This window comes from Engraulis encrasicolus, chromosome 20 (genome assembly GCF_034702125.1).
Source record: "Engraulis encrasicolus isolate BLACKSEA-1 chromosome 20, IST_EnEncr_1.0, whole genome shotgun sequence".
Lineage (NCBI taxonomy): Eukaryota > Metazoa > Chordata > Actinopteri > Clupeiformes > Engraulidae > Engraulis > Engraulis encrasicolus.
Window position 1 is genome coordinate 30,873,306 of NC_085876.1, and position 27,905 is coordinate 30,901,210.

At 43.3% G+C, this 27,905-nt stretch overlaps 1 protein-coding gene across 1 annotated transcript; it reads left to right on the top strand.

Moving 5' to 3' along the window:
- The first annotated feature begins 1,928 nt into the window (after positions 1 to 1,928).
- On the top strand, positions 1,929 to 27,880 carry fndc5b (fibronectin type III domain containing 5b). Its single transcript, XM_063185782.1, has 6 exons — positions 1,929 to 2,397; positions 9,389 to 9,504; positions 9,965 to 10,163; positions 20,984 to 21,073; positions 26,816 to 27,016; positions 27,640 to 27,880. The coding sequence occupies exons 1-5, from the start codon at positions 2,328 to 2,330 to the stop codon at positions 26,953 to 26,955; spliced, it is 615 nt and encodes a 204-aa protein (XP_063041852.1). The 5' UTR covers positions 1,929 to 2,327; the 3' UTR covers positions 26,956 to 27,016; positions 27,640 to 27,880.
- Positions 27,881 to 27,905: the final 25 nt, after the last annotated feature.

Sequence of the window (27,905 nt, forward strand, 5' to 3'; positions counted from 1 at the left end):
CTGCCAAGTGTAGCCACAACTTCTAATTAAGCGACATCAAATAAAAGGCTGCTGTTTGAAAAGCTATAGTTCAGTGTTGTTTAACATGTGCATAAACGAGTGTCCTCATCAGTGCATGTGCTCCTTACAGCACATACTCACACACGCATATGCTGTGAGGCGTATTAATGGGTTGCCTGGCTGCTTGGGTGCATATGGAAGACAAGAAGCACATGGAAACATCCATGCTCCCCATAACTTAATGAATGTGCATGTTGCTCTGATTTCATTCTCTCTCTCTTTCTCTCTTTCTCTCTTTCTCTCTCTCTCTCTCTCTCTCTCTCTCTCTCTCTCTCTCTCTCTCTCTCTCTCTCTCTCTCTCTCTCTCTCTCTCTCTCTCTCTCTCTCTCTCTCTCTGTCAGTATCAATTCATTGTAATTCATGCATTAATTGGTTACTCGCGTACTGATCATAAGCCATACCAGTTGTAAAGACTGTCAAAGAACTGGTGCCTATACAGCAGACGTGGGCAAACTCAGGCCCGGGGGCCACATGCGGCCCGCTCGGCCATTTCATGCGGCCCTCAGAGCCTTTCCCAGAAAAAAATGCAGACTCGCATGGTCACTCATTCTTCAATGCACTACCTAAAACAAGGGTCTTGGAAACCTAAGATTACCAAAGTCTACATCTAGATACAATTAGCCGGAATGGCATAACTGACAATGGTTTAATTATGCTGCCGTACACCAATTCTTATTATTGGCACGGGCAAGTTGCCTACAACATCCGGCCCTTTGGTCAACTTTCTAAACCCAATGTGGCCCTTGAGCCAAAATAATTGCCCACCCCTGCTATACAGCCTACGAAGAAGAGCTGATATTGATATTCAATAAGCTGTAGAGAAGAGCTCCTCACAGAGCTGTGAATAGAAGCTAGTCTGTGGATGCACCTGCATGGTGGAGTGGTGGAAACAAAAACCTGATTATGAATGGTGGTTATCAATGTCACAATGGCCATGTTCAGAGTGTTGGCACAGAACACAGCCAGAGGAAAATGGAATCGCAGGATCCGAGATAGCAACTGTTGTGCTTTTATGTGGCAACCCATATTGTTCATTTTGTGGAAAGCTAAGTTTGCACCGAATAAAAAAGCTATATATCTAGAGTAGGCGTAGGCGTTTAGTTTAATACATTCGAAATGGTTGTCAACATCATTACTTGCCTTGAGGTTCTATTATTGTTATGAAACACATAGGCCTAGGCTTTAAAGCAGATCTGTGGGTTTCAACGGTGGGGTGGTTGATGCTGAATCTTGTGAAAGCTTTAAAGACATGCCTCATTTCTCCTTTCCAAATGTAGGTCCTATAACCAAGCAAAAAAGACACACATTTGGGGCCCTCGCTCTGAGAACCCCCCAGATGTAGGCCTAGGCCTACTAACCATCTGTAAACAATCCTTTATTTGGAAGTTGCAGGCCTATACAGCAACTTAAAGCCCAGACTATTGGTTAAAATTAAAACAAATCAAAACTTAGGCCAATCTAAATAGCCAAGATCGCATTTGATTGAATGCTGAGCGGTCAGAACACTCGCACAGGTAAGCAATCTAATAAATAAGTGGTTGTCCCAATCAAATTAGTATGCGCTGTCCGTCTGTGTCCTCCACCGCTTGGCACGAGTAAAGACGAGAGGTGGGTGGGAAAAGCCCTGCATCTGCAGTAATATCATTAATGCTACTATTCACCCTAAAAAGGCAATACAGGCGAGGGGACAGTGGCGGCGGGCGGGGAGTGAGGAGAGAGGAGACAATGAATGGGCTGGATTTAGGAGGTCTGACGGTGACAGCACGTCCGATTCTGCAGCACTCCGTTAAACTCGAGTGGCTCAGACGTAGGCTACTACACTTGGGCACAACTGGTGAGCGCGGCGGCATCAAAGCACAACAGCTTGTTTCGCTATTGTAGATGGCACAAACTACATCACTCCGTCCGCAATAACCAGATACATCGACGCTGATGAGCGCGCTTCAACACGCTCGATCGCCTGCAAAGAGCAGAGGTGCATAGAATGGTGTGCCGTGCGCGTCTTGAATGCAGAGCTGGATGCGCCGCTGTCCCAGGTCCTGTAGGCAACCCAGACCCCCGATGTCGCGTTTCTGCTGCAACTACAGAGTTTAGACCCGACGCCGTTCCTGCACGGAGGTAGCCAAGCCAAGCCAACGCGAAACAGCAAGGCGACATTACACAGTCGTGAATGTTTTACAAATACACGGCGGTCTAAGCTGTTCACACATCCAAGTGTAAATGGGAAGCAACGTCCTCCGAACAGAATGTAAAAATATCTTTGAAGGATGGAAGAAAAGGGCTTCAACGCTGCGTTGCTTTTTCTTGGCTATCTTTCTGTGTCATCAGTTGATGCCGGTAAGTTTTTTTTTCTTCATTTTTGTATGTTTTCCCAGCTATTTACGTAATAGGCTACCTGTTAATATTTCATTCGATTGGGGTTCTCTCACGAGGCAACCATGGTATCATCAAAACCATGGACAATACGCATGGAATATGTCACGCGCTTCCTTTGCAAATCCAGGATAATCAACACGTGTAGTGTTGTAAAAAGCAACCATAGTTCCACAAAATGCAATATTTTGGACAGCAACTCCAGATAATGCATTACAAAACCACCCACTACCTGTTCGTCTTTAGGCTACCAGGCAACAGTGCTCCTCTCCTCCCCGCTATGCACGGCATCATCATACACAAGTTTAATGCAATCTTGCCTCAGCCATGCGTTGGCCCTGGTACTTGGAAAACACTGCGTGTTTTATGATTCAGATATGATTTTTGGCAGCACATAGCTAGCATGGCATAGCCTATCACCTCCGGGTGTGCGCTTCGATTTTCAAAACAGAGTTGACCACCACGAGCCCCACGGTGATGTTGACAAATGAGGAGAATTCTCCTGGTATAAAACTTGAAAATGATTAGATATTTAGTTGAAATGGCATTGTCATCCCGAGCACAGCAGCACAACATTTCAGTCAGTTTAATGTGTGACTGGGCACACACACACACACACACACACACACACACACACACACACACACACACACACACACACACACACACACACACACACACACACACACACACACACACACACAGGCCTCCAAGTCGTGCCTGTAACAGTCAGTAACATAAACAAGACGGATGGCAGGCCAAAAGTGCTGACACGGAGGAGTAGGCAACATTTTTATACTGTATTTTAGTACTCTGACGATTAGAGGCTTGAAAGTGAACCACACTAGTAAATCAAAGCCATAAATGTTCTCACAGCCACCAGTGATACCGGTCACAACAAAAGAAGGACGCATTGTTGACATAGGCTCACTATCTTGACATAGATCTAAATAGCTTTTGATGTGGCTAAAATGTAATTTGCTGCATTGGTAAAACATGAGAACGTTGAAAAGAAATGGGGGTTGAAAACACCACTGTTATTGTTCTGTTTACACAACATAGGCTATTGACCATTGACTCACTGTGGTCTCAGTGGTTTTCAAAGTGGGTCCGGGGCCACCTGGGGCCTGGGGGGTCGCGAAAGTGTGCTAGGGGGGCCACGGCAGGTAGGTAGGAAAAACAAAATAAATAATTGAATAAACTGAATAACTCAGTACACCGAAATAAACAAAAATATGCTAAACATTCCCTTTAGTTATGAACTGTAGGCCTATTATTACTGTATAATTGAATGCATCTCTGAATATTACTATTATTATCATTATTATGTTATATATTCCAGTGGAGCACTGACTTACAGATATAGACTAAGGTTGAGAAAGGGGTGCACAGGAAAAGTACTGGTGTGGCACGGCCACACTGTAATGGGGGCCTTGGCTGGAATCTAACGGTATATGGGGGGCCTTGCCATGGTAAAGTTTGAGAACCTCTGGTCTATGGTACAATACACCATACAGAGACACTCATTGGTGATGGTACACTTGGCTTACATGGGAAATTGTGGTGAGGCAGCTGTGTAGCTTAAACATGGAATTCATGCAGCTTTTCATAGCCTTCATAAGCATATTGTCACCTTAAACATCCACACAAACATTGTCTGACCTAAAGACCAGATTTAAGTTGAAGGAGTAGCACATTCGGAAAGTACATCCAGCCTCACAGGGGCCAGCCAAGTCAAGTGCTTCAAGTATTTCATAAGACGCTGTCACACACAGTGTGTAGAGTACTTCTTATGAGTCTGTAAAGATAGGATGATAAAGTGTAAGGTGGTAGCTTGTTCTGTTGATATGGCATACACATCGAACAGAGCTGTAAAAGCCTTCCTGAATCAGGAGTTATTGGGCTTTGGGTTAGGACTACGTTGATTGGCTGGTAGCTGATTTCAACAAGCAGCCCATTTCGACAGACCATCGGCTGTTTGATCCAATTGTCTTACCTAACATGCACTCCCAAATGTGTTTTTGTAACTCTAAATGAATGTAAATGCTCTATTGTGATGGCTGGCCCTTGCTAGGCTGAGACAGACTTGCAACAACATCACTGTGCAGGGTAGGCAGGGAGGGACAGAGGAAGTAAAGGCTTGTGTGCACATTTCCATCAGGCCTGTCACAAACCAGGCAAGCTAACTAGGCAATTGCCTAGGGGGCCCACTGAAAGGAGGCCCCATGGCAATGACTGATTATGTGGGCTTAGTTGTAGGGGCCTATTCAAATGACAGAAATGGCAACTTTGTGAGTGAGGCAAAACTACCTATAGAATATTCAATAACCGAAAAGTGCAATGATTTCTGCCTTCACAATCTCTCTTGAGGGGCCACTTCCCAATGCTTTGAAGAGAAAAGATGGGTCCCCCAAGTCCCCCTTTTGCCTAGGGCCGCCAAATACCTTGAAACGGGCCTGATTTCCACCGTGCCGTTGAGTAAATAACCCAGTTTAGTCACAGCAATACGGTGGTGCCCCAGAGGATGGGCTGCGTCAGCCTGCGGACTAGACTAGACCCATCACTTCCTCCCTCACAGGTGGCGTCGGGGCTACAGGCGTTTTTAGTGAGGGGTACTCTATATAAAGCTGTAAATATGGAGATGCCACCGCCGGCACACTCAGCATTTGTTTTCTTTAGTGTAAAGTGACGGGTGTTTTTGTTGTTGTCGTAGGCTATGTCTTTGAGCCAGGAACAGTGTTATTGTCATGTCGCCTGGTTCATGCTTAGCTGAGGACATACTTCACAATGGGTGCTCTAAATGATAGATTTTTTGCAAGATCTGAATGAGTTATCCTTAGTATATTGAAACATTTTAATTACGTGTACATATTTAATATATTTGTCATATATCTGAAAGACAATATTTCCCAAAATGTTTGTTTTATGGAGTAGATATTATTTGTAAAATGCCTTGAAGTAGTACAGAACATCTTGGGCTATAGACAATAATGGTTTTAAGAAATCAAAAACTGTCCAGACAAATGTATCACTCCCAAAAGCAACAGTAGGCCTATATTGTGAAACGGTTTGATATTTCCTCTTCCCCAAACCAAAGGCTTGGCTTTTCGCCAAAACAAAACAAAAAAATGCTGAAAGGACCAAATATTTAATTCAGCATTTTTCCACCAGACAGCTCAATACAACTGAGACCTATAAGTCACATCGGGCAACCATGTACAGTACAGTAAGTGCAGTTATAGCCTATGTAAGCAACAAACTGGGACATTCAAATCTCTCTCAAATAACCCAGCTGGGAATAGGCCATGTCAACTGCCTGTAACTGATCTTTCAGCCCAGTGTCCCTTGAAAACTCTGTCCCTGGAAAATTCAATTTTCTATGAGAAACATCTCAATATCTTAGAATCTTACTCTGCCCAGCTTGGAACACTTGTTCCTTGTCTTTTTAAAAACCACCCAGCCTACATCCTCTGTAAAGACACTGAAGAAGGCTTAGGCCGAAACTGTCTGTCATGCTAACCCAGTAGATTAAAACTGCAAGAATTACACCCGGGAGTGTGGCTATTTTTTTACTAAACACTTGTTCAAGTGACATTTGTGTTTGTGGAAAAATGTCTCCTTCTACTGTCGGTTTCGTCCTCTGGCACTCCTGGGGATGGCACTCAGTTCTCCTGACGACCCAGTAAATCTTGCTGTAATGAGGATGTCCGCATGTAAATTAAAATGTATGAACACCTTGTAATTCACAGTGAAATACAGCACGGTTCTTTCCCATTCCTGTCGCGTGTAGGAGCCATGTGTCTAAACACTTGCATATCAAACTTTGGATCATGTCATTATCACCACGAGCGGAAATGTGAGTGGCGCATTTATAGGAGACGTCATAAAGAACTTGTCAAATGAACTGTTAACCGACAGATTTTGTTGGGCTGTATTATAATTCTGTGACTTTTATATATATTTTTATACCGGAACAGCTGTGTGTGTTTACTGATTGCATCCTCTTGACTATTTGATTGGTTTTAATTAGGGAACATATGAACATTGTCTGGGGAGACACTTTGGTAAATGGTTCGCTTGGTGTGATTAAAATTGCTTGAAAAATGGGTCCATGTTTAACCTATTCTAGCTGCTAAGTAGAGAGTGGGGAAGGTGAAAGAAAATCGAATGTTCATTTTTGAACAGTATTCGGATGATTAGACTGATTTTCAGAAACAGTATGGTTAGGGAGAAGAGAGGCCAAAAAAACATAATTAAATAAAAAAAAAAAACATAATGAAAGCGGAACTATTCATCTTGCAGAAAAAAATGCCTGATTTTTTTGGGTGAATTAAAATGTTGTCAAGGAATATAACACATGGCATCATGTCTTCTCCCAAAGAGCTACACTGCCAAAGATGAGTCAGAAAGATAACAGCCACTACTCAGGCTGTGTTTGTAGAGAATCTGATGAAGACAACAGTCAAAACATCATCCTATCCTCACTCCAAAAAACAAAAACAAAAAAGCAACCACTACCCAGAATTCTTCCTGTGCACATGCTGTATCATGACAGCCATATTGTTTTGCTCTGTTCGTCTTCTGGAGCTAGGGGCTTTTTGCCAAAGCTGTATCATTGTGTGGGGCTATAGAGAAGACAAGAGGACTTAGGGCCCTCTGTTTGAAGGATTGCTCCATAGGTTAATCAATAGGCATTTGTCTTCAAGGCAGACTAATTCCCTCTGCAGATGATTCTGTTGTGCCATCCTTGGAAGCAGTGTTGTCAGATTGGGCAGTTACCCGCCCAATTGGGCTGCTTGGGATGGCTGTCTGCGGGTAAAAACGGGAGAAAATGGCCAATTGGCGTTTTTTTCTGCAGTTTTATGCCCATAGAAATCAATGCAATTTGTTGAATTTGGGCGGAATTTGGCACATTTTGGCGGTTTTTGAGAACCTTTAATGTGGGATTTGATCAGACACATCTGGCAACACTGCTTGGAAGACAGTCTTGTCCAGAAAACAAAAGTACAACAATGGCTGTGTATGAATATTCATGAAAGCCAATGCAAGGTGTCGCAGATGTGAGGTAGCCTGATCAAAACCAGCACATCTTGCTTCAACACTGACTGTGCCACACACAGAGCCTGAGGCTCTACAGCCATGATTTTCATTGGCAGGTGCTGGTTTAAAGGCATTGGTTCTCTAACAAGGATCGTCGTCAGGATAGTGGTGTGGAGAATGTGAAATCGTTAAGTGCAAGAATAGATAAACGAGATGTTGCAGAGCACATGCACAGTATTGAGATTATCCGACATGTTGACATCGGGCAACAGAGCAGCCAGACAGTTCAGCACTGTCACAATTGTGCACTGCATGACACGCTTTAATTGGTCTAGGCACACTTGCCATCCCATCAGATTCAAACTCGTTGCGAGCGAGGTACAGTGCAGTATGCGAGTCTACGTACAAGCTAAACAAAGGCATGGTAAATAATTACTGACAACACCACGCCTCCATGCGAACCGCTAATTGGCTCTTTGAAGATGCTCTTATTAGAGCCACGCACTAGCAAAAACAGGCCCAACTCTTACACATGGTTGGGTCCAAAGATGTCGTCCTAGATACATAGTGTATGAGATAATGGTATTCAGTGACCCCCAAAAAAACATATTTTAAAATCAACACTCCCTACAGAAATCAAAAATTAGTTTCTCTCTAATAATTGGGATAGTGCAGCACAATTATGCAAACATAAGGCTTGGTGCTAAGTACTTTTTGTTATTAACAGGTTTCAGTAGAACCAGCCATTTCAAATTTACATTCAATTTAATACATACACCTCAAACTACACCACAATACACATCATAAAGATGAATAAAGATGTGTAGACAATAGCCATAACAATAACGCAGAGCAGTTACACAGTATAGCTCCATATTAGCTGTTAATAAGAGATAAAGAACGAAGAAATGGCAGATGAAAAGGCATACGCCATGAAGCGCAGTTAGTTTAGTTGAAATACTCTGCATATCAATTGGTTCGGTGGGGGCGGTAGACATGTCGACTGGTCTAGATAATATCCTTGTCTGCACTCCCACACAAGTACAGTAAGTAATGGTAAAACGCAATAGATGTATCGATTGCTTGTGTGGTTTTTAGCAAGCATGGGGAGCAAGAGAGTAGAACTTCGACTCAGCGGACCAGACTGTAAAACTCTACATAAGAAAAGGGAGAGACACACAAGAGGTCAGGAAAAAAATAAACTGGGAAAGAGACTTGAAAGAGGAAAAGAGATGAGAAAATAGATGAGAAGAAGGTTCATGGGAGGAGCACACAAAAAGAGAGAGAGAAACTGGACCTTTAAACCTTTCAGCCCTCCGCCTTTCCTCACTTTTCCTTAAAAAAGACAAAGGTTGATAGCTCAGTATATCCTTTACCGTGGGGTGCTCTTGGTTGTTGGTGATCAATCCATATGAAAAAAAGTTATTCCAGGCACTCAAAACTGTAGAAAGAGGAAGTCATTTGGTTTTTTTTTTAGCTTAATTGAACACTATTGATGCTGTACATGTTTAAAAAGCCAACATGCTTCGAACTTTTGCATAACACATAAGGAATGTACCTGGGTCAAGGACGTTTTTTGGGCTCAGACGTCAGGTGGCGCAACAACATCTAATGCCCATAGTAAATAAATTCGTAATTTTGATATGCTGCAATGAATATGCTTCTTAGATAGTCCACTAAAAACATAACCTGGTTCTCACGCAGTGCGAGCTCACAAAGTTTAACGAATATGCACGGAGCACGAAGGGTCTGCGTGAGAGCCAGGCTACTAAAAATAAGTAAACAAACAAAAGTCCACACAATAGTGGCAGTGGCTGTCGTTGTGCCGCCCTGACATGTGCTACTGCTGAAACGTCACTGTCCCACACCTGTATAGCACCACTTCCACTCTGCTGATTGCTGCCCTCTCCTCCAGACACCCTGTCCGCCCCACTGAATGTGACAGTCGAGTTTAAGGGTGTGAACTCTGCGCTGGTGAAATGGGAAATTCTTGACGGGGACCCTGTTATTGGCTTCGCCATCACCCAGCAGGTGTGTTTGCGTGTGTGTGTGTGTGTGTGTGTGTGTGTGTGTGTGTGTGTGTGTGTGTGTGTGTGTGTGTGTGTGTGTGTGTGTGTGTGTGTGTGCGTGTGCGTGTGCGTGCATGCACATCTGTGTGTCTGTGTGTGTGTGTGTGTGTGTGTGTGTGTGTGTGTGTATGTGTGTGTGTGTGTGTGTGTGTGTGTGTGTGTGTGTGCACAAGCGTGTGTGTGTGTGTGTGCATGCATCGTGTGTGTGTCAGTTTGTGCAGACATACAGGGCAGACAACAGCACACCTGTCTGTCTGCATGTGTGTGTGTGTGTGTGTGTGTGCGTGCATGTGTGCGTGTGTACGTGTGTGTGTTTATGCGTGTGTTTGCATAAGCGTACATTCTCTGACCTCTCGTCCTCTTCTCAACATGGCGGCTCGCCCTCACCCTCCCCTCCCCTCCCCTCCCCTCCTCCTCCGCAGAAGAAGGACATGCGCATGTTCCGCTTCATCCAGGAGCTGAACACCACCACGCGCTCCTGTGCCCTCTGGGACCTGGAGGAGGACAGCGAGTACATCCTCCACGTGCAGTCCATCAGCATGAGTGGCACCAGCCCCCCCAGTGACACCGTGACCTTCCGCACGCCCAAGGAGTCCGACAAACTGGCCTCCACAAGCCCAGGTATGCCGTGCTGTTTTTACGAAGTTAACTGGGCTGCATTTCCCAAAAATTCTTAAGTAAGCGTGTGTTACAATATGTGACCACCTTGCCTCCTCCACTTATGCTTGTGGCCTCGCCCCACCTCCTGGCCCCTCCTCCGTGGAGAAAACGATAAAGTTTCCCAGCTGTCAGCCTAGCCACAACAACTTTTTAGGGACTGTTTTTCATTCACCATCCCAATTGCAAATGAGAAGAAGGCTTTATAATTTAACTTTTGCAAGATATTGAAGTATAATGCTGTGGTCAGTGATGTCATCATGACATATTACTTCCTGGTACGAGGAGACAAGCACAAGTGAAGGAGGCAAGGTCGCATATTGTAACACACTCTAATGAGTGGCACCAGCCCCCCCAGCGACACGGTGGTCTTCCGCATGCCCAAGGAGTCCGACAAACTGGCCTCCACAAGCCCAGGTGCCGTATGCTCTAATGTTTTTTACAAAGTTAACTGGGCTGCATTTCCCCAAAAACTCTTAAAGGGGAATTCCGGATTTCTCGCAGTTTGCCCTTTGGCCAAATTCCCTTCGCCTCAATCAGATGGGATATGTTGCCAAAATGGCCGGAATTCCCCTTTAAGTAGTACTTGAGTATAAGGTGCCCCTTTTGGCAATATAGTGTATCACACATCTTACGTAACATAACTGAAAGTTTATACATTCTATATTTTACCAGACACATGCACTTGGCGCAGGTATTTTATAGTTTCATGTGCGAGAAAAAAAAGTTGTATGTAGGCCTAAAGTTATTGTATGAATTCACACAATTTAGTGACTTGATATATTGCCTAGGGAGCATGTCATTGGTATTGCGATTGGTTTAGGTTCGAGGTACATTTCCTACAAATTATACAATTATATGGATGTGGTTAGTAGGATCGAAAGGGTATAGGCTCATGGTTCTTATATTGTTAGCTTCCTGAAATGTATGGGACATACAGTAGTGTCAAAATGACGATTCTTTACTTTGTGGTAGAACAGGGATTTAAAAAAACCTACACAATGAGCTAACAAAAGATAGAAATAAATAGACAGTGCTCTACAATGAATAGATACAGAATTTCCATAAGATTCACCTATTGTGAGAGGGGAAATCACCAGAGAAAGCAGTCAGATAAAAGGTCTTTCCAAATGCCCAGGCACAGTGCTGTCAACACTGGATATTACCTATGCGTATTATTCATGCAATGACAAGGTTCTCCACTCCATATCATGCATAATAGCAACCCCTTAGTTCTTCTAAATCCAGCACAAACCCCTGGTCTCATGTGGAGTATTGCATAAACTTGCATTAATCATTTAAAATACTTACATGTGAGTGCATTAAAATAGTACAGTATGGGATTTTTTTTGGGTTGCTCTGTGTGAATATGAATGAGTTTGGATGTGCAAATAGGACGGTTCTGTGGAAGAACTATTGGCGTGAAACAAGGTGCACCGAGACATACCACGTGAATGGCAGGAAGAGATGTAATGGCACAGTGATGTAATCCATTGCGTAACTGTATTTTCTGTCAAGTGGCCATTGTTGTGCCTCTGTTTGTTCGCCCTTCAACATTGACCACAATTTCCACTACCCGAAAACCATTTGTTATGTTTGTATGCGTTTTTTTTTCTGTCTGTCTCCTGTTTGTCTGGCAGCCGTAACAAATGTTCAGGGTTGACAAGGTTATAAGCAGGACCTACATTCGGGGAAAGAAAACACTGTTACCGGAACGAACAGAAAGAACGGTCGTCCTCTTTCACTACACAGATGAATGTTCCACAGGCTCAATTTGGGGCATCATTGTACAGGCACTGCAAAGTGGTCCTTCAAAGAAAAAAACCCCCTGCAGACTGCACTATCTTGAAAAAAGCCAACAACAATCACCCACTTTTTTTGCACATCCTTCGCCATTAATTTCCCTTCTGCAGCCTAGGCTGTCTTATCAGGGCCTCATAATATTTCCAATTTCATGTTTCATAATCTAACCACTGACCCATTTCTCGCGCAGAAAGTTGTGGCTGGGGGAGAGTAGGAGAGTTACTCAAGCTACGGAAGCAAGGAAACTTTTACAGCAACCATTTTGTTTTGTCAATACATTACACATTACATTACACTTACATGAACACTTTAACCCAAGCGAGTTTCAGTTATTTAGAAACAGGCTATTGGTTACAGTCCCTGGAGCAATGTGGGGTCAGGTACATTGCTCAAGAGCACTTCAGCCATGGAGTGCTGGTAAGGGTGGGATTTGAACCTGCAACCCTCTGATCTAAAGGCCAGCACTTGCCATTCATGGAATCTGGATATTACCACCAATCTCATTACATAACATTTCAATGTCCATGTATTTTTTAATCGGTGTTTGAATAACTCTCTAAGTCTGAGGGGCCAAATAAACGTTGTCTTTGTTCTCTGGCCTCAGGTTTGAAACTACCCTTTCCCAACTGATGATTTGACTTTGCATTTGCTATTGGATCATTCAATATGACCTCACTCCCTGTAAATTCTCCTGTAAATTCAGATGTTGGCCTTTGTTGGCCTCTTCTTTCCTGTACTTGTCTGCTGTTAACACCTCAGAGAGAGAGAGGGGGCTCGAGGAGGCCTGGAGAGAGGCCTTTGTGGCCTAGGCCTCCTCTCCTTTGCTTTGAAGTAAATAAACCTTGCATTTCTGAATTCCAACTACTCCACTAGATTTGGTCTTAAATATTAATTAGCAGTAAAACCCAATTACTATCACCATTGAGTCACGGCTGCCTCAATAGCAGTGTTCATCCATAGGTACAGCTTTAGTGGTGGGTCATTGTAAGTAGGGCCTACTTTTCATTTAGCTGGAGTAAACTCACACCGTGTGAGGTGCACATGGTGGTCGAAGAGGTTACTTTGTGAAAACAGTTATGGTCACAATTTCACAAACTCAGAACATCATGCAATAGGAATTTTATTTGAGCAACATTTTGTTTCATACCTTGATGACCCTGATGAAGGCGTACACTGAAACGGTGGTGAAATAAAAATCCGATTGCATGACATTCTGTGTGATGAAGGCTTTCATAATGGTCATTGTCACTGTCCAAACAAATTGTCCAGACAAGTGACTGAAAGTTTCAGCTCAATATGTATGATTTAATGATAGATGAATACATGAAGAGCTCTTTTCCAAAGCGCTATATCCACCATTTTTTACTTTTTGCATTTCAATATTGGAATTGACTCTTAAGAGGTCCTATCATCTATGTGTGAATTCTTGCCATTCAAATGTTTTGAGAACGTACTTTAAGTCCTCTATAAAAATGCATTTTGCAATGCATTTCAATGGAATGCCCAATACAAAAAAGTCAATTTCCCAACATTCCATAAAATGGATATATTTACTTTTGGAAAAGAGCTCTTCACATGTAAAACCACTGCAACACAAATCTGACTTCATCTTTCAGTAATGAAAGTGAAGAGGGCCTGTAGAACAGGTAAGCAATGCCTGGCAGGACACTGCAGTGGAGAATGAGTCATCCCTGTAGAGACCTCACACACTAACTCTACTATATATGATTGCTCTATGCATTAGACAAAAAGGCAACAGGTTGTTCCCCTACTCAATGCATCGGAGGATAATACCCCTCGCCTTGTCTTCTATTCCTGTTAACATCCCCTGCATGATGAAATATATCAACATTAAGCAGTTGTTTTCACCCATTTTAGCCTAAGGCACTGGCAAAAACGCCTGCTGAATGCCTAAGCCCTTTTAAGGCAAAGGTGCCCTCTGCCTTTTAAAAGCTAAATATCTCAGCCTCCGAAGCACGTAAAAACATGAAATAAGTTGTATTTAAAAGCTAGGACCCTCATCTTGCATTAGAACGTGTTCATTCAGCCACATACCCACATTTTTAATTTAAAAAAAACCCCTCAAGCCTTAAAGGATAACTTCGGTAAATTTCAACATGCCGTTGTAATGTTCACACTACCCTGGACTTGTCAGTACGTGAGATTTTTTTCCCTTTCTTCAGCCTTTTCCGAGATCCTGTTCATTGTAGTGGGGGCAGTTATTTGTTTACATTTTAAAAAAACATCTAGATTTATTCCCCAAAAACATCTAAAAGGTTATGCAACATCAGCAGACAACGAGCAAACAGCAATACCTTTTGGGAAAATATTTATAGTAGACCTATGTTAAGAATTTTTAAAATGTAAACAAAAGCTGCCCCCATTAGAATAGCTCAGATCTCAGAAAGGGCTGAGCCGAAAAATGCAGCATCACCGGGTACTAACAAGTCAAGGGTAGCATGAGCAATACAACAGCATATTGAAAATGGCTGAATATACAGTATGTCGTTCCAGGTGCCAAAGGTCAAACAGCGTATACCTAGAACCAGGCTGAAACGTGTTCAAAATTTACAAACTAAAACGGGTCGGTGGCGGTGGAAAGGCAAGAGGAGGAATGATTAATAACATTGGAAGCCTGAAGATTCGTAGACTCAGTAGATACGAAGATACGAAGAGTCAATATTAGAGTCTTTTGCCTTTAAATCCTTCTTCCATTGAACAGTTGTTTGCTGAAAGGAATGTTCTGTCGTTCATATGCAGGGGAACAAAGCAATATAATGTAACTCACACCCGATGTACACTAACTAATTAACATCTTGCTTCCTGTCAGACGCGTGACCAGGGGTGAAAGTAGTTTTCGTTTTTTTTCGGTGCTACCCCTCCACCACACACAAACAAACAATACAGGCCACATCCAGAATGTTCACTCCTTTAGGCCTATACTCAATGTAGGAAACAGAACAATGTAATGCACATCCTATGAAGTGAACAATACTATATGTGAGAGAACAATTTCCGTTCTGTCAAGTACGTTTGTGACTGTATGACACCGATTCAGTCGGATTGCAGTTAATTGCGTCTCTACACTCGGAGCCGCATTACAAGGCACTAATTCTTAGCCAGCTTCGTTAACCTTCATTAAGACATTCGTTAAGGCTGCCTGCTTAACCATTAGCCATTATGGGAATGCAATTCATCAAGCATGTTTGTGAAGCACAGAAGCTACATCCAAAATGTCCACTGGTTCACTCTATAGGCTATAGGAAATAAAACAAGTTACATCCTATGAAGTGCACTAGTGCACAGTCGTGAAGGAGGGACTATGTGCAGTCATCGGTAAGCGGTTAGGGCGTCAGACTTGTAGCCCAAAGGTTGCCGGTTCGACTCCCGACCCGCCAGGTTGGTGGGGGGAGTAATCAACCAGTGCTCTCCCAAATCCTCCTCCATGACTGAGGTACCCTGAGCATGGTACCCTCCCCGCTGCACTGCTCCCTAGGGGCGTCATTGAGGCCTGCCCCCTTGCACGGGTGAGGCATAAATGCAATTTCGTTGTGTGCAGTGTTCACTTGTGTGCTGTGGAATGCTGTGTCACAATGACAATGGGAGTTGGAGTTTCCCAAAGAGCTTTCGCTTTCATCTCAACTCCTATCAGGGACGTTTGCGACTGTGTGACACAGAGTTAATCACATATTTCAGTCAATCGCACCACATCTCATCACGCTAATCCACATTACATAGCACCAGTTCAAAACAATGTCAATTCCTATGGAGAATATTATATGTAGTGAAGGAATCAACATCTCTGTGCCTGTCAGGCACGTCTTGTGACTCTGTGTGACACCGAGTGTCTTGCACGCTTCAGCAGTCAGTCACATCGTGTCACTCAGATCCACACCACGGTTGGTTCCAAGCCAGCCAGGCTCGAGTCGGCAGCATGTTAGGACGTTCGTTATAAGGCCACTTGCTTAATCATTGGCCATTATGGTCTCTGCAATTAATCAAGCGGGTGGCGTTTATGGCTGACTTCACACCGCAGTGGTGGGATTGAGGCTAATGATCACGGACAGTTTACCTCGGCTCGCCTGGTGGTGTGCTGTGGCTCCACGCTGGGCTTTGTCCTTCGGCTTCCTGCTGTGTGTGTATGTGTGTATTTGTGTGGTTTGGTGTGTGTGTGTGTGTGTGTGTGTGTGTGTGTGTGTGTGTGAGAGAGAGAGAGAGAGAGAGAGAGAGAGAGAGAGAGAGAGAGAGAGAGAGAGAGAGAGAGAGAGAGAGAGAGAGAGAGAGAGAGTAAAGAGAGAGAGAGAGAGAGAGAGAGAGAGAGAGAGTAAGAAGTAAAGAGGGAAAAGTGAAGAGGAGACATAAGAAGGCGAATCAGAGAGAGAGAGAGAGAGAGAGAGAGAGAGAGAGAGAAGGATAAATAGAAAGTAAGAAATAAAGAGGAAAAGGTGAAGAGACAGACACAGGTAGAGACAGAAAGAGCGAGAAGAAGAAAGAAAAAAGAAGACAAAAGAAAGAAAGAATAGAGGAAGGAAGAGAAAACGCCTCTGTTTAATATGAGAGGAGATGTGGGTGGGTGGCTGTCTCCGCTTGTCTGAGTGTTGTTGGCATGCGGATGGAGCACCTGATGCATGCTGGGTAGAACACAGGCCTGTCTGCTCTTAGAGGCTTCTGGTGATAGCTGCCACCTCGCCATCTTTCATTGCTCTAATGTTGCGGCAACAGCATACACCTGGGCACTGCCTGCCACCACACTGCTTGTTGCTGTTGCTACTGCTGTGTCTGTGTGTGTGTGTGTGTGTGTGTGTGTGTGTGTGTGTGTGTGTGTGTGTGTGTGTGTGTGTGTGTGTGTGTGTGTGTGTGTGTGTGTGTGCGTGCGTGCATGTGTGCGCGCGTGTGTGTGTGTCCACGCACCTGTACGCGAGCCTTCCATTTTAGTTGTTCTGTTTCCATAGATGTTCAATACTCAGCATTTTTCCTAAGATCTGTGTCCAAAAGAAAAACATACACATACATCTCCCTCAGTGGTGTAGTCTACTTTTTTGAAGTGGGTATACTGTATATTTGAGCATTTTTTGAAGTGAGTATACTATATATATTTATGCTATTCTAAATAATGGATCAATCAATTTTAAGTGGGTATACTGAAGCCCCTAAAATTTAGAAGTGGGTATACTCTGTATACCTGCATTCTACGTAGACTACACCACTGATCTCCCTTTCTCCCTGAAGGAAAGGTTTGCCACTTCAACTTCTGACATTGCACAATCTTGAGTAAGCCCCTACCTGGTATACTGAGGAAAACGTAAAAAGGGAGGCAAAGAGGAATAGTAGGGGCAGGCATGCTATTTTACAGACTGGTTGCAATGCCGTCTGCAATAAGATCAACCAGTGTTGCCAGATGGAAAATGTTGAATTATCGTACCAAAACTTCAAAATTATAGTTTTTGGGGTCTTTTTTGGGAGGAAATGATCGTACAAGACTCAAACTGCTGTTTCAAGGCATCAACATGGACTTAATGACAACTCTGAAATCGTATCATGTTTTTTTGATCATATACAGGACAAAATGGACAAAATGAAGGTACAAATACGATAATTATCGTACATCTGTCAACACTGAGATTAACTGATGTGAAATGAACAGGCCAAGACGACAAGAAAACAGACATTTTAAGAAAGGAGCAAGGGAAGAAGAAAAGGATTAGACGTCTCCTCTCCTTTTTCTGCTCTCTTTCCCCTCCTCTGGTCTTACCTCCTCTACTCTTTTCAGCTCTTCTTACCTCTAATGTAGTCTCTTTTTGGATTTTCTGCACTCCCTTCCTTTTTTCGCATTTCATTATCTCTCCTGTCTACTTAAAAGATCCATCCTCTCCTTTCGTTTTGTCTGAACTACCCTCTTGTCTACTTCCCTCTTGTCCCCTTTCTAATGGCCTCATCTCTTCATCATTTATCTCTTCTCTTCTCTTCTCTTCTCTTTCCTTTCCTGTCCTTTCCTCTTGTTGCCTCCTCTCCTGTCTACTCCTGATTGCTGGATGTATCCTCTCCTCCTCTGTGCTCTCCTCTCCTCTCCTCTCCTCTCCTCTCCTCTCCTCTCTTCTCTTCTCTTCTCTTCTCTTCTCTTCTCTTCTCTTCTCTTCTCTTCTCTTCTCTTCTGTTCTCTTCTCTTCTCTTCTCTTCTCTTCTCTTCTCTTCTCTTCCCTTCTCTTCCCCTCTCCTCTCCTCTCCTCTCCTCTCTTCTCTCCTCCCCTCTCCTCCTCTGTGCTCTCCTCTTCTCTTCTCTCATCTCCTCTCCTCTCCCCCCATCTCCTCGCCTCTCCTCTCCTCTCCTCTGTGCTCTCCTCTCCTCTCCTCTCCTCTCCTCTCCTCTCCTCTCCTCTGTGCTCTCCTCTCCTCTCCTCTCCTCTCCTCTCCTCTCCTCTCCTCTCCTCTCCTCTCCTCTCCTCTCCTCTCCTCTCCTCTCCTCTCCTCTCCTCTCCTCTCCCCTCCTCTCCTCTCCCCTCCTGACTAGCTGGATGTCTCCTCTGCTCTCCTCTCCTCTCCTCTCCTCTCCTCTCCTCTCCTCTCCTCTCCTCTCCTCTCCTCTCCATTCCTCTCCTCTCCTCTCTTCCCCCCTCATGACTTGCTGGCTGGCTCCTCTTCCGACTGCTGGCTCAGCCAGAGGCCCAGACAGCCGTGATATTAGCAGTATGGCGAGTGCCGCAGCCATCGACAGCTCTGGCTGTGATGTATCTGAGAACGCTCTGTGTGTGCGTGAGCGTGTACGTACACGTGTGTGTGTGTGTGTGTGTGTGTGTGTGTGTGTGTGTGTATGTGTGTGTGTGTATGTGTGTGTCGCTTGGCCCCGGCTGGGCAGTCTCTCTCTCGCTCTCTCTCTCGCCAAAGAGACTGAGAAAAAAACACAGCAGAAGAAGGAAGATCATTACATGAATCACTGTGCAGAAGAAACTGCAACCCTGCTCCCCATAGACTCCCATGCTCCCTCGCTCGCTCGTCTGCCCACACGCTCGCACACTCGCTCGCGTGTATTCAAACGCACACCACAGCTCTTCTGATGGTTAGATTAAACCCATCGAACTGAGCGGATGCATTGGAAAACACCTGCTGCAGCAGTGTCTGTGAATTTATGTAGTATGTAAAGCGAGTTGTTTAAGTAGAGATTTGATGGGTTTTTATCTGTTTGTGTTCAGAAGGGAGGAGGGGATATGAGACGATGTATTAGATAGGATGGTGTGTCTTCAGCAGATTCTAACCGGTATGTGATTTATTCGGGATGAGTGTGGATGCTCTTGATGAGTTGTTTCTGTTTATGTGTTTTTTAAATGTGTTTACATACGGTTGGGAGTATGTGTAAGTCGTATGATGTATATGTGTTAATGAGCTCATTACTGAACTGCAATGCTTGTTTGCACATACGGTCAGGCCCGCCGACAGGGGGAGACAAAGGGGTGTGTTGTCCCGGTCCTTGGGAGATAAGGGGCCCTAGAATTGGGTCCTCATTACATTGTATATACTGGGAAGGGGCCCCTTTCAGATCACTTTTGTCCTGGGCCCAGCAAAAGCTGTCAGCGGCCCTGGATACGGTGAAACTCCCTCCATCAGGCCATTTAAGGGCATGTACAAAAACAGGGCTGGAATGATGAATTACATTACATTACACTACATTAAGCAGACTCTTTCATCCACAGCCATTTACGAAAAGAGGGCATAGGCCTAGGGACGCTGCATGATAATGGAAAAAAATTGCTCATCAGATTATTTGGATCAAAATTGAAATCAAGATTATTCAGCATCAATAAAAGAACTGAATGTTGAGCAGAATGTTATTTAAAATGTCAAAATGAAGTGTAGCAATTAATATAAGGGATTAATATAAGGGATGAAAAAAATAAAACTGAATTGTAATAATTAGGCCCTATGTAAAAGGCAATAGCATGAAGCTTAGATGGCCAGCTTATCTTTGGCCAGAAACGCCAGACTGTCAACATGTTCTGGCTTCAAAGATGACCGAAGGCAAGTAACTATATTGTCCCCTGTGAAATCATGATTAAACCTCCATTTTCCTTTTTTTTTTTTTAAATATCATGATTCATGGCCAAAATCGCAATTTTTGATTGATTTTGAGTAAGAGTGCAGCCCTAGCATACTGTAGTGTATATTAAAATGGACTTGCTCTGTGTTCATATAGACAAAAACATTGCAAACAACATTTGTTGGGATGTGTGAGATACATTGAATCCAAAGTACGTGAAAATCTTTCTGGGTCTCATACACTCCAGTAACGTAATTACTACATTTTGTGTCTCTGGGACACATTGTGTGTTTAGGTACGTATGTCATTATTCAACAAAGGAAAAATAATCTCTGACAGTATCCAATAGGTTAATGTTCCAGACTCCAAAATGCTTTGATCAAAAATATTGTTTGTTGAATACTGATATTTTTAAACCTGAAACTTTTGAAAAAAAAAGAAAAGAAAAGAATCAGCTTCTACCACTTGTATTGTTTCAGAGCTTACAGTTGATGTTCTGTGGATGGCATTGCTATTTCACTATGATATTTCTTAGGGATTTAATACCCAGCTTTGAGACATTTGGTGAAGGCCCATAAAAACGGTGTACACAACATTTTAAAATGAACTACCACCTCCTTTTATATCCTTTGTCCCAATGAGTGAAAACACATATTTTATTCATATAATGCTCCCTTAAAATGTCAAATATTGATTGGAACAGTTTATCATTTTCCCGTGGATGTATAGATAAAACTTCGTTTTAAGATAAAAAATAGATAGATATATAGATTAAAAAAATTGTTTTAAGTTGTTTTGGAATAAAACTCAGAAATATACAGAGTGCAGAAATATACAGAAACTTCTTCAGTGACCTCAGCTACTATGGTAGCGTAGGTTGCTTCTTGTGCACACCACGCGATATTAATGTTTGGAGGCTGATGTTGCTGTCGTTCATGCGTGTCCCCTACAGATGACGTGACGATGCAGGAGGTGGACCAGGCAGCTCAGCTGAGAGCAGGAGAGCTCATCATCATCGTGGTCGTGCTGGTCATGTGGGCAGGTGAGACACTAACACACACGCACGCACGCACACACACACAGCTAAGCTGAGAGCAGGAGAGCTCATCATCATCGTGGTAGTACTGGTCATGTGGGCAGGTGAGACACCAACACACACGCACGCAAGCGGGCGCGCACAGCTCAGAAAACATTAACGGACACACACGCACACGCACGCACGCGCACACACACACACACACACACACGCACGCACGCACGCACGCACGCACACACACACACACACACACACACACACACACACACACACACACACACACACACACACACACACACACACACACACACACACACAATCTGGCATGCAGACACACACACACACAAGCAGGCATGCAGACAAACGAACACATTCACAGACACACACACGAAGAAGAATGGGTGAGGGTGTATGTGTGTAGGTGTGCATGTGGTTGTGTGGATAGATTCAAAGCGCTCTAGGCATATTGTATGCCTCACATTCACCCATTCACACTCACATTCACATCCTCACAGGGTACCACCCTGCCACCAGCAGCAACTTGGGGCTAAGTATCATACTCAATGACAAATCAATGGCGTCAGTCAGAGCAGGGTATATTGACACACATACACCAGACCAGACTAGACCAGAGCATCATGTTTTTGTAGTCGTGTGGAGCGTGGATATCTGTGCAGTATTATTTAGCTGTTCGATATAGTGTATAGTACACTGTGCAGGGGATGAGTCACATTGTTAGGTGACCTACATAGTGAAGAATATTCTGAATGAGGGAACATTTCGTATTTGGCCCACGCTGTCTGTGGTGTAAAAATAAAGCAGGTAGGCTATGTACATAAATTTGAGTGACGCCGCATAGTGATTAAATAATGTGGACAATATGCGTGTAGTTGGATGATATATTTCTGTTCCTCTTTGGCACTATTTTCTGGGGAAAAAAATAATTAGGCTTTCCATAAGCATCATTATCATGCTAAATCATCAAAGTCACACCATCATATTTTTTTATATTTTGTTCAGTTCTTAGGTGCCTCTACACCTCCACCCTGTGTGTGGATGTGCGTGTCGTGCGTGCATGTGTGTGTGCGTGTGTGTGCATGTGTGTATGCGTGCGTTTTTCCTGTACAAATTGTGCAATTTAGCCATGCCGCATCTGTGAGATGCACTCAGTGCGGTAGTCAGCAGTGCATTCAATATGCACGCTGTTTTTCTGGGTGACGCCCGCCAGCTTAGAATCAAATCCCAGGAAAAGCACACAAATATAGTTTGACAGTCCTTGGCTCGCTGATTACTGCACAAAGCTATTTCTTCCCCGCGAGCATCTCAGACTGCGAGTGAGCATTGTGAGACTTCTCCAGCCTAATCAGTCGCATATCCGCTGTCAGGTGAGATGCAGGTGAGGCCGACTGTGTGTGGAGTGTGTGTGTGCGTGCGTGCGTGCGTGTGTGGGCCTGCGTCCGTGTGTCCATGTGTGTGTGTGTGTGTGTGTGTGTGTGTGTGTGTGTGTGTGTGTGTGTGTGTGTGTGTGTGTGTGTGTGTGTGTGTGTGTGTGTGTGTGTGTGCGTGCGCGTGTGGGCCTGTATCCGTGTGTATGTGTGTGTGTGTGTGTGTGTGTGTGTTAATGGGGGATGTGTGTGTGTGTGTGTGTGTGTGTGTGTGTGTGTGTGTGTGTGTGTGTGTGTGTGTGTGTGTGTGGCTTGGCAAGCTGTGCATCTTCTTCCTTTTGTCTCTTCTGTGGCTTCAGAGGGAAAAAATGCAAATGTTTTAGATTTAATATTGGGCTCGGTAACTTTCTCCCACAAGGGAGGCAATATTATGGAATTTAATGAGTGAAATCGAAGACTCATTTAAATATGGAATTTCATCATTTTCAACTATTTAACTTGCAGACAGTCAAACTTAATCCTTTTGTTTTATATATTCTCCAAACTTATAGACTCTGGGATTTCAAATATGCGGAAATACCAAAAAGTTGGTTAAATAGATGGTGTGGTGGGATGTAAAATATTGACTAAAACATAAAACATGGAACTGCCTCATTGCTTTGTAGGTATTGACAAGTTAATAGCTATAAGAAATGTATCAGGTAATGCTATAACAAATATACAATATATATATATATATATATATTAGGGTGCATCAGATGCCCCCTATGAAAAGATATTGCCTTGGCCCTATAGTAAAAATGTTCTACACCCAGTAGAAACACACTGTGTAAAATATTTTGAAATTTGGATGAAGTCTACCGGGGCCACCAGCCCCATGAAAATACAAAATAATGGTGATAGTCAGAATCTTGGAATAGAAATGGACATTTTGCTGCATAAAGCTACCCAATAAAAAACATATTGTCTCAGCTCTGTGATAAAAATGTTCTATGCACAGTAAAATCACTCTGTGTAAAATATGTTGAAATTTAGATGAATTCTACCGGGTCCACCAGGCCCATGAAAATACAAAATAATGGTGATGGTGATGGGCAACCTGGATTCCAAAGCTGAAGTCCAGTGCCACATATTCCAAATGACATACCTAGTTTTACCAGGGGCTGTTCACTCACGGAACTTCCTGTTAGCCACAATTGGCTAACCCTAACCACTGGACAGTGCAAAATGAATGGGTGTCAATGGAGTTTTTTACCATTATCATTTTTGTGATTTTTTATAATTTTTTGTCCTGAAATATTAATATTAAGTTCGAAGCTAGAAATAATAAGACCCCATTTGAGTAGCGTTTCGATTATTTTGCGCCACTAGATTATTATATACTGGGTCACAAAGCTCATTTTTTATGGGGCCAAACCCATAAACATTAGCGCGATGCTAGCGAGTACAGGTTGAAATCTTCTAACCTGCTGTAAAACTACACACCTGTGCGATTTGTCAATACAGCCTATTGTTAAACAACAGTCATAGTGCTTACCAGGAATGTTTTGTTGATGATATTTGTGACTGGAAATCGCAGTAGCAATGTATTTAGCATGGGTTCCCCTTTCCATTCCATACATTTTCCCACATGAAGGACTGGCCCACGCTCGTTACTGCATTATGCATGCAAAGCTAACTGGCTACAATGGGAACCAATGAGACTGAGCCTTCTCCCTGTTAGAGGTTCTCTGGTTTTACCTTTCCAGTTAGGGCAATTGGACAGGTAAAACCAGGTAATTTGAAATCTGTGGCACTGGATTGTAGCTTTTGAATCTAGGTTTGCCATTGTCTTAAAACAGAGGTGGACAAACCGCGTGACACATTTGCCCCAGCCAATATAATGAACCAGCTGGGCCTAATTACCACTTAAGCCAGGTTGATGAGGTAATTAGTGAGATCACCTGTATTGGGAGCACAAACAGAAGGAATATCTAAGCAGGTTGTGTATTCAGTCGATCCACTTACACAGACTTCAGTCTCAGGACAGACTGATGGTCAAACTGCTATATTTAGGCAAATTTGCTCTTTTGCAACACAATATCAATTCCTTGCTGCCTTGGACCACTGCTAGTATCAAGCAAGAGATTGCAAAGCTGCATGACTGTTATATTTGTGTGTTTCACCTGTGGGCCTACAATTCATGGAGGAACATCTGTACTAAAGCTGTGAATGTTCCTTGGAATGCCTAGGCTACAAAGCAGTCAATACAACTGTATTGAAGAGTGCCATTACTTCTTTATCCCATCGCCTGTGGTAGTATTTCACTTTACTCCATCAGATGAGTACCATAACTTACCTGAGAGGCCTTTGGCAATGGACTCTGGACCTGGTGATACCCATGACATACCTAGAAGCCACTTAAGTACAGGTTTTGGGAAGCCACTCTTTCCAACATCACATACAGTTGTATTGTATGTACTCTATTGAACTACTGCAGGGATTTCTTAAAAAACACACAGGTCATTCCAAGGAGCATTCACAGCTTTAGTACAGATGCTCCACCAGGTATTAACGGCTACCTGTACAACCCTGTAGGCCCACAGGTGAAGCACACAAAAGTCATACAACTTCGCAATCTCTTGCTTGATACTGGCAGTGGGTCAGCTGGTTCATTATATTGGCTATATTTGGAATATGTGGCACTGGACTTTGGAATCCAGGTCGCCCATCACTATCACCATTGTTTTGTATTTTCTTGGGCCTGGTGGACCCAGTAGAATTAATCTAAATTCCAACACATTTTCCACAGAGTGATTTTACTGTGCACAGAACATTTTTTTTTATCACACAGCTGAGACAATATGCAGCAAAATGTCCATTTCTATTCAGGGCTGGACTGGGCGATAAATAGGGTCCGGGCACTTTTGGATTTAAGGGGGCCCCCTCATTATTATTATTAGTGCTGGAGAACTGACTCACCGGTGGGCCCCGCACCCTCATGGGCCCCGCACCCTCATGGGCCCCTATTTTCAGTAATGTAAAAAATAAAAAAATGGGGGCCCACGAGGGTGCGGGGCTCACCGGGAAATGCCCGCCATGCCAGATGGCCAGTCCAGCCCTGTTTCTATCCAAGATTTTGACTATCACCATTATTTTCTATTTTCATGGGGCTGATGGCCCCGGTAGACTTCATCCAAATTTCAAAATATTTTACACAGAGTGATTTTACTGTGCATAGAACATTTTTATCACAGAGCTGAGACAATATGTTTTTTTTGGGTAGCTTTATGCAGCAAAATGTCCATTTCTATTCCAAGATTCTGACTATCACCATTATTTTGTATTTTCATGGGGCTGGTGGCCCCGGTAGACTTCATCCAAATTTCAAAATATTTTAAACAGTGTGTTTTTACTGGGTGTAGAACATTTTTACTATAGGGCCAAGGCAATATCTTTTCATAGGGGGCAACTGATGCACCCTAATATATATATATATATATTTGTATATTTGTATATATATATGTATATATAATAACTACCCTGTCACACGCCGCACACCTTTTTTTACACTACATTACGCTTAGCTGACACTTTTATTTTGTTTTCAGCATGTTGTGTGTGAACAATGCTAGTCTGTAAAAAATGATATCAGTGATAAGTCATGATAACGTATATAATTAAGTTATTCTCCTATACACTGCAATGGCAGCAACATGGTTTAACTTGAAATTTTAAGTTTACCAGCTGCCTCAGAATTCCAAGTTAATTTAAATCTTTATTGTAAGTTCAATTGCAATTCAAAGCTTCACAATACTTACAATAAGGATTTTAATTAACTTGGAATTCTGAGACAGCTGGTATTTTTTACAGTGTACAGGTCCTTATCTTTCATTTATTCTTCCCCAAACACCACCGATTGACTTGCATTGGCTGTTTTCCCCCACAAATGGGCGTAAGTTACGCACATGGAAAACGCGTCGCCGTTCATGAGTATTCACATTCCACAATTAAATTGAACTGATTTAAATGATTGACTGATTGATTCATTCATTAAATGTATTTAAATGTGCATAGATGGAGAATTGTTGCAAAAGAGCTGATACTACCGTATGTACAGTGGATGGAGAGATGCTGTGTCGAACACCCAATTCAAGGGACTCTTTCCATCGTTTTGAAGAGAATGCAATTATAGCACATATCTTGAGCAATGATGTAATAAGTAGCCATCAAGTGAACTATTCAGTTAGACGGGAGGGCCTCTCCCACAGGTTTCCAACTTTCTCTGATCTTCCTCTTTTTTCCCCCCTCTCACAACTCCCACACGTCTTTTCCACCCTCCTTTTCATCCCCACCCTCTCTCCTCCCCTCTCAACTCCTCCAGGCGTGATCGCTCTCTTCTGCCGTCAGTATGACATCATCAAAGACAACGAGCCCAACAACAACAAGGACAAAGCCAAGAACTCGTCAGAGTGCAGTACCCCCGAGCACCCAACAGGGGGCCTACTGCGCAGCAAGGTCTAACACAGCTCCCCCGCCTCCCCTCTTCCACGGCAATAACAAACTGGCAGTCGCCTCAGGACAGGTATTACCACATTGTATGTTATATCATGCAAATAGACAGTGACACATATACATACAGTAGCCTATGCGTGTCATGTAGTAGCCTATATTGACATGGTTGTTTAATGTCACTGACGTATGAACATGTGTCACCTGTGCATTCTCTCATCATTGAAAATATACAGAAACATGCAGAGTGGCTCTGTCACGTTCTCTGATTAGACACCACTAACAAATATGACTATGGCTCTATTGTTGTGTAACACTGCAGATGCTTAAATACCCAGCACCGTTCTTTGCCTATATACAGTAGGCTGCCTGCTGTTGTCTTAGTCACTATTCACAAATTGTGTGGAAAGAGGAGATGCAATAGGCAGGCATTAAACGAAACATCTGGCATCCTGTGCATGTGTGAGGGCTTGTTGTGAGCTAAGTTCCTGAATCCGGCTGTGCTGTACTAAAATATTAATAATGTCAAATCTGTATGCAAGACAGAGAGAGAGAGAGGGGAAGGAGCCTTTGGAGGTTCTTAATTATTACATAACATTCAAAAGTGTAATCCCTGCTGATTCTGCTCAATAATGAGAACAAAAACGAAAACACAAATCCAACTGGCTTAATCCTTTTACTTGCCCCTTCTTGCAGAACCTTGACATGTTAGAAAGCCATGAAATGACATCGCCACCAACAACACCAACATCCTAAAGACAGACTTCTCTCAGCTCCATCGTAAAAAAAAGAAAACCCCACTAAAAACTCCTTGGAGACACCCACAGAAGAGGAAGAAGCGGACGAAGATCAAAAGAACAGACAGCTTTGGTGCTTTTCTACTCAGCCTCTCTCCCTCGATCTACCATGTGAACTCGGTGGAAATGGTGTAAAAAGAGGCTGACACTTGGACTCCGAGCGGA

Excerpts from the sequence above, each read along its gene's own strand:
- fndc5b (XM_063185782.1), top strand. The coding sequence starts at position 2,328 with ATGGAAGAAAAGGGCTTCAACGCTGCGTTGCTTTTTCTTGGCTATCTT. Across the intron at positions 9,505-9,964 it reads GCTTCGCCATCACCCAGCAG|AAGAAGGACATGCGCATGTT; the intron begins GTGTGTTTGCGT and ends CCTCCTCCGCAG. Across the intron at positions 10,164-20,983 it reads ACTGGCCTCCACAAGCCCAG|ATGACGTGACGATGCAGGAG; the intron begins GTATGCCGTGCT and ends TGTCCCCTACAG.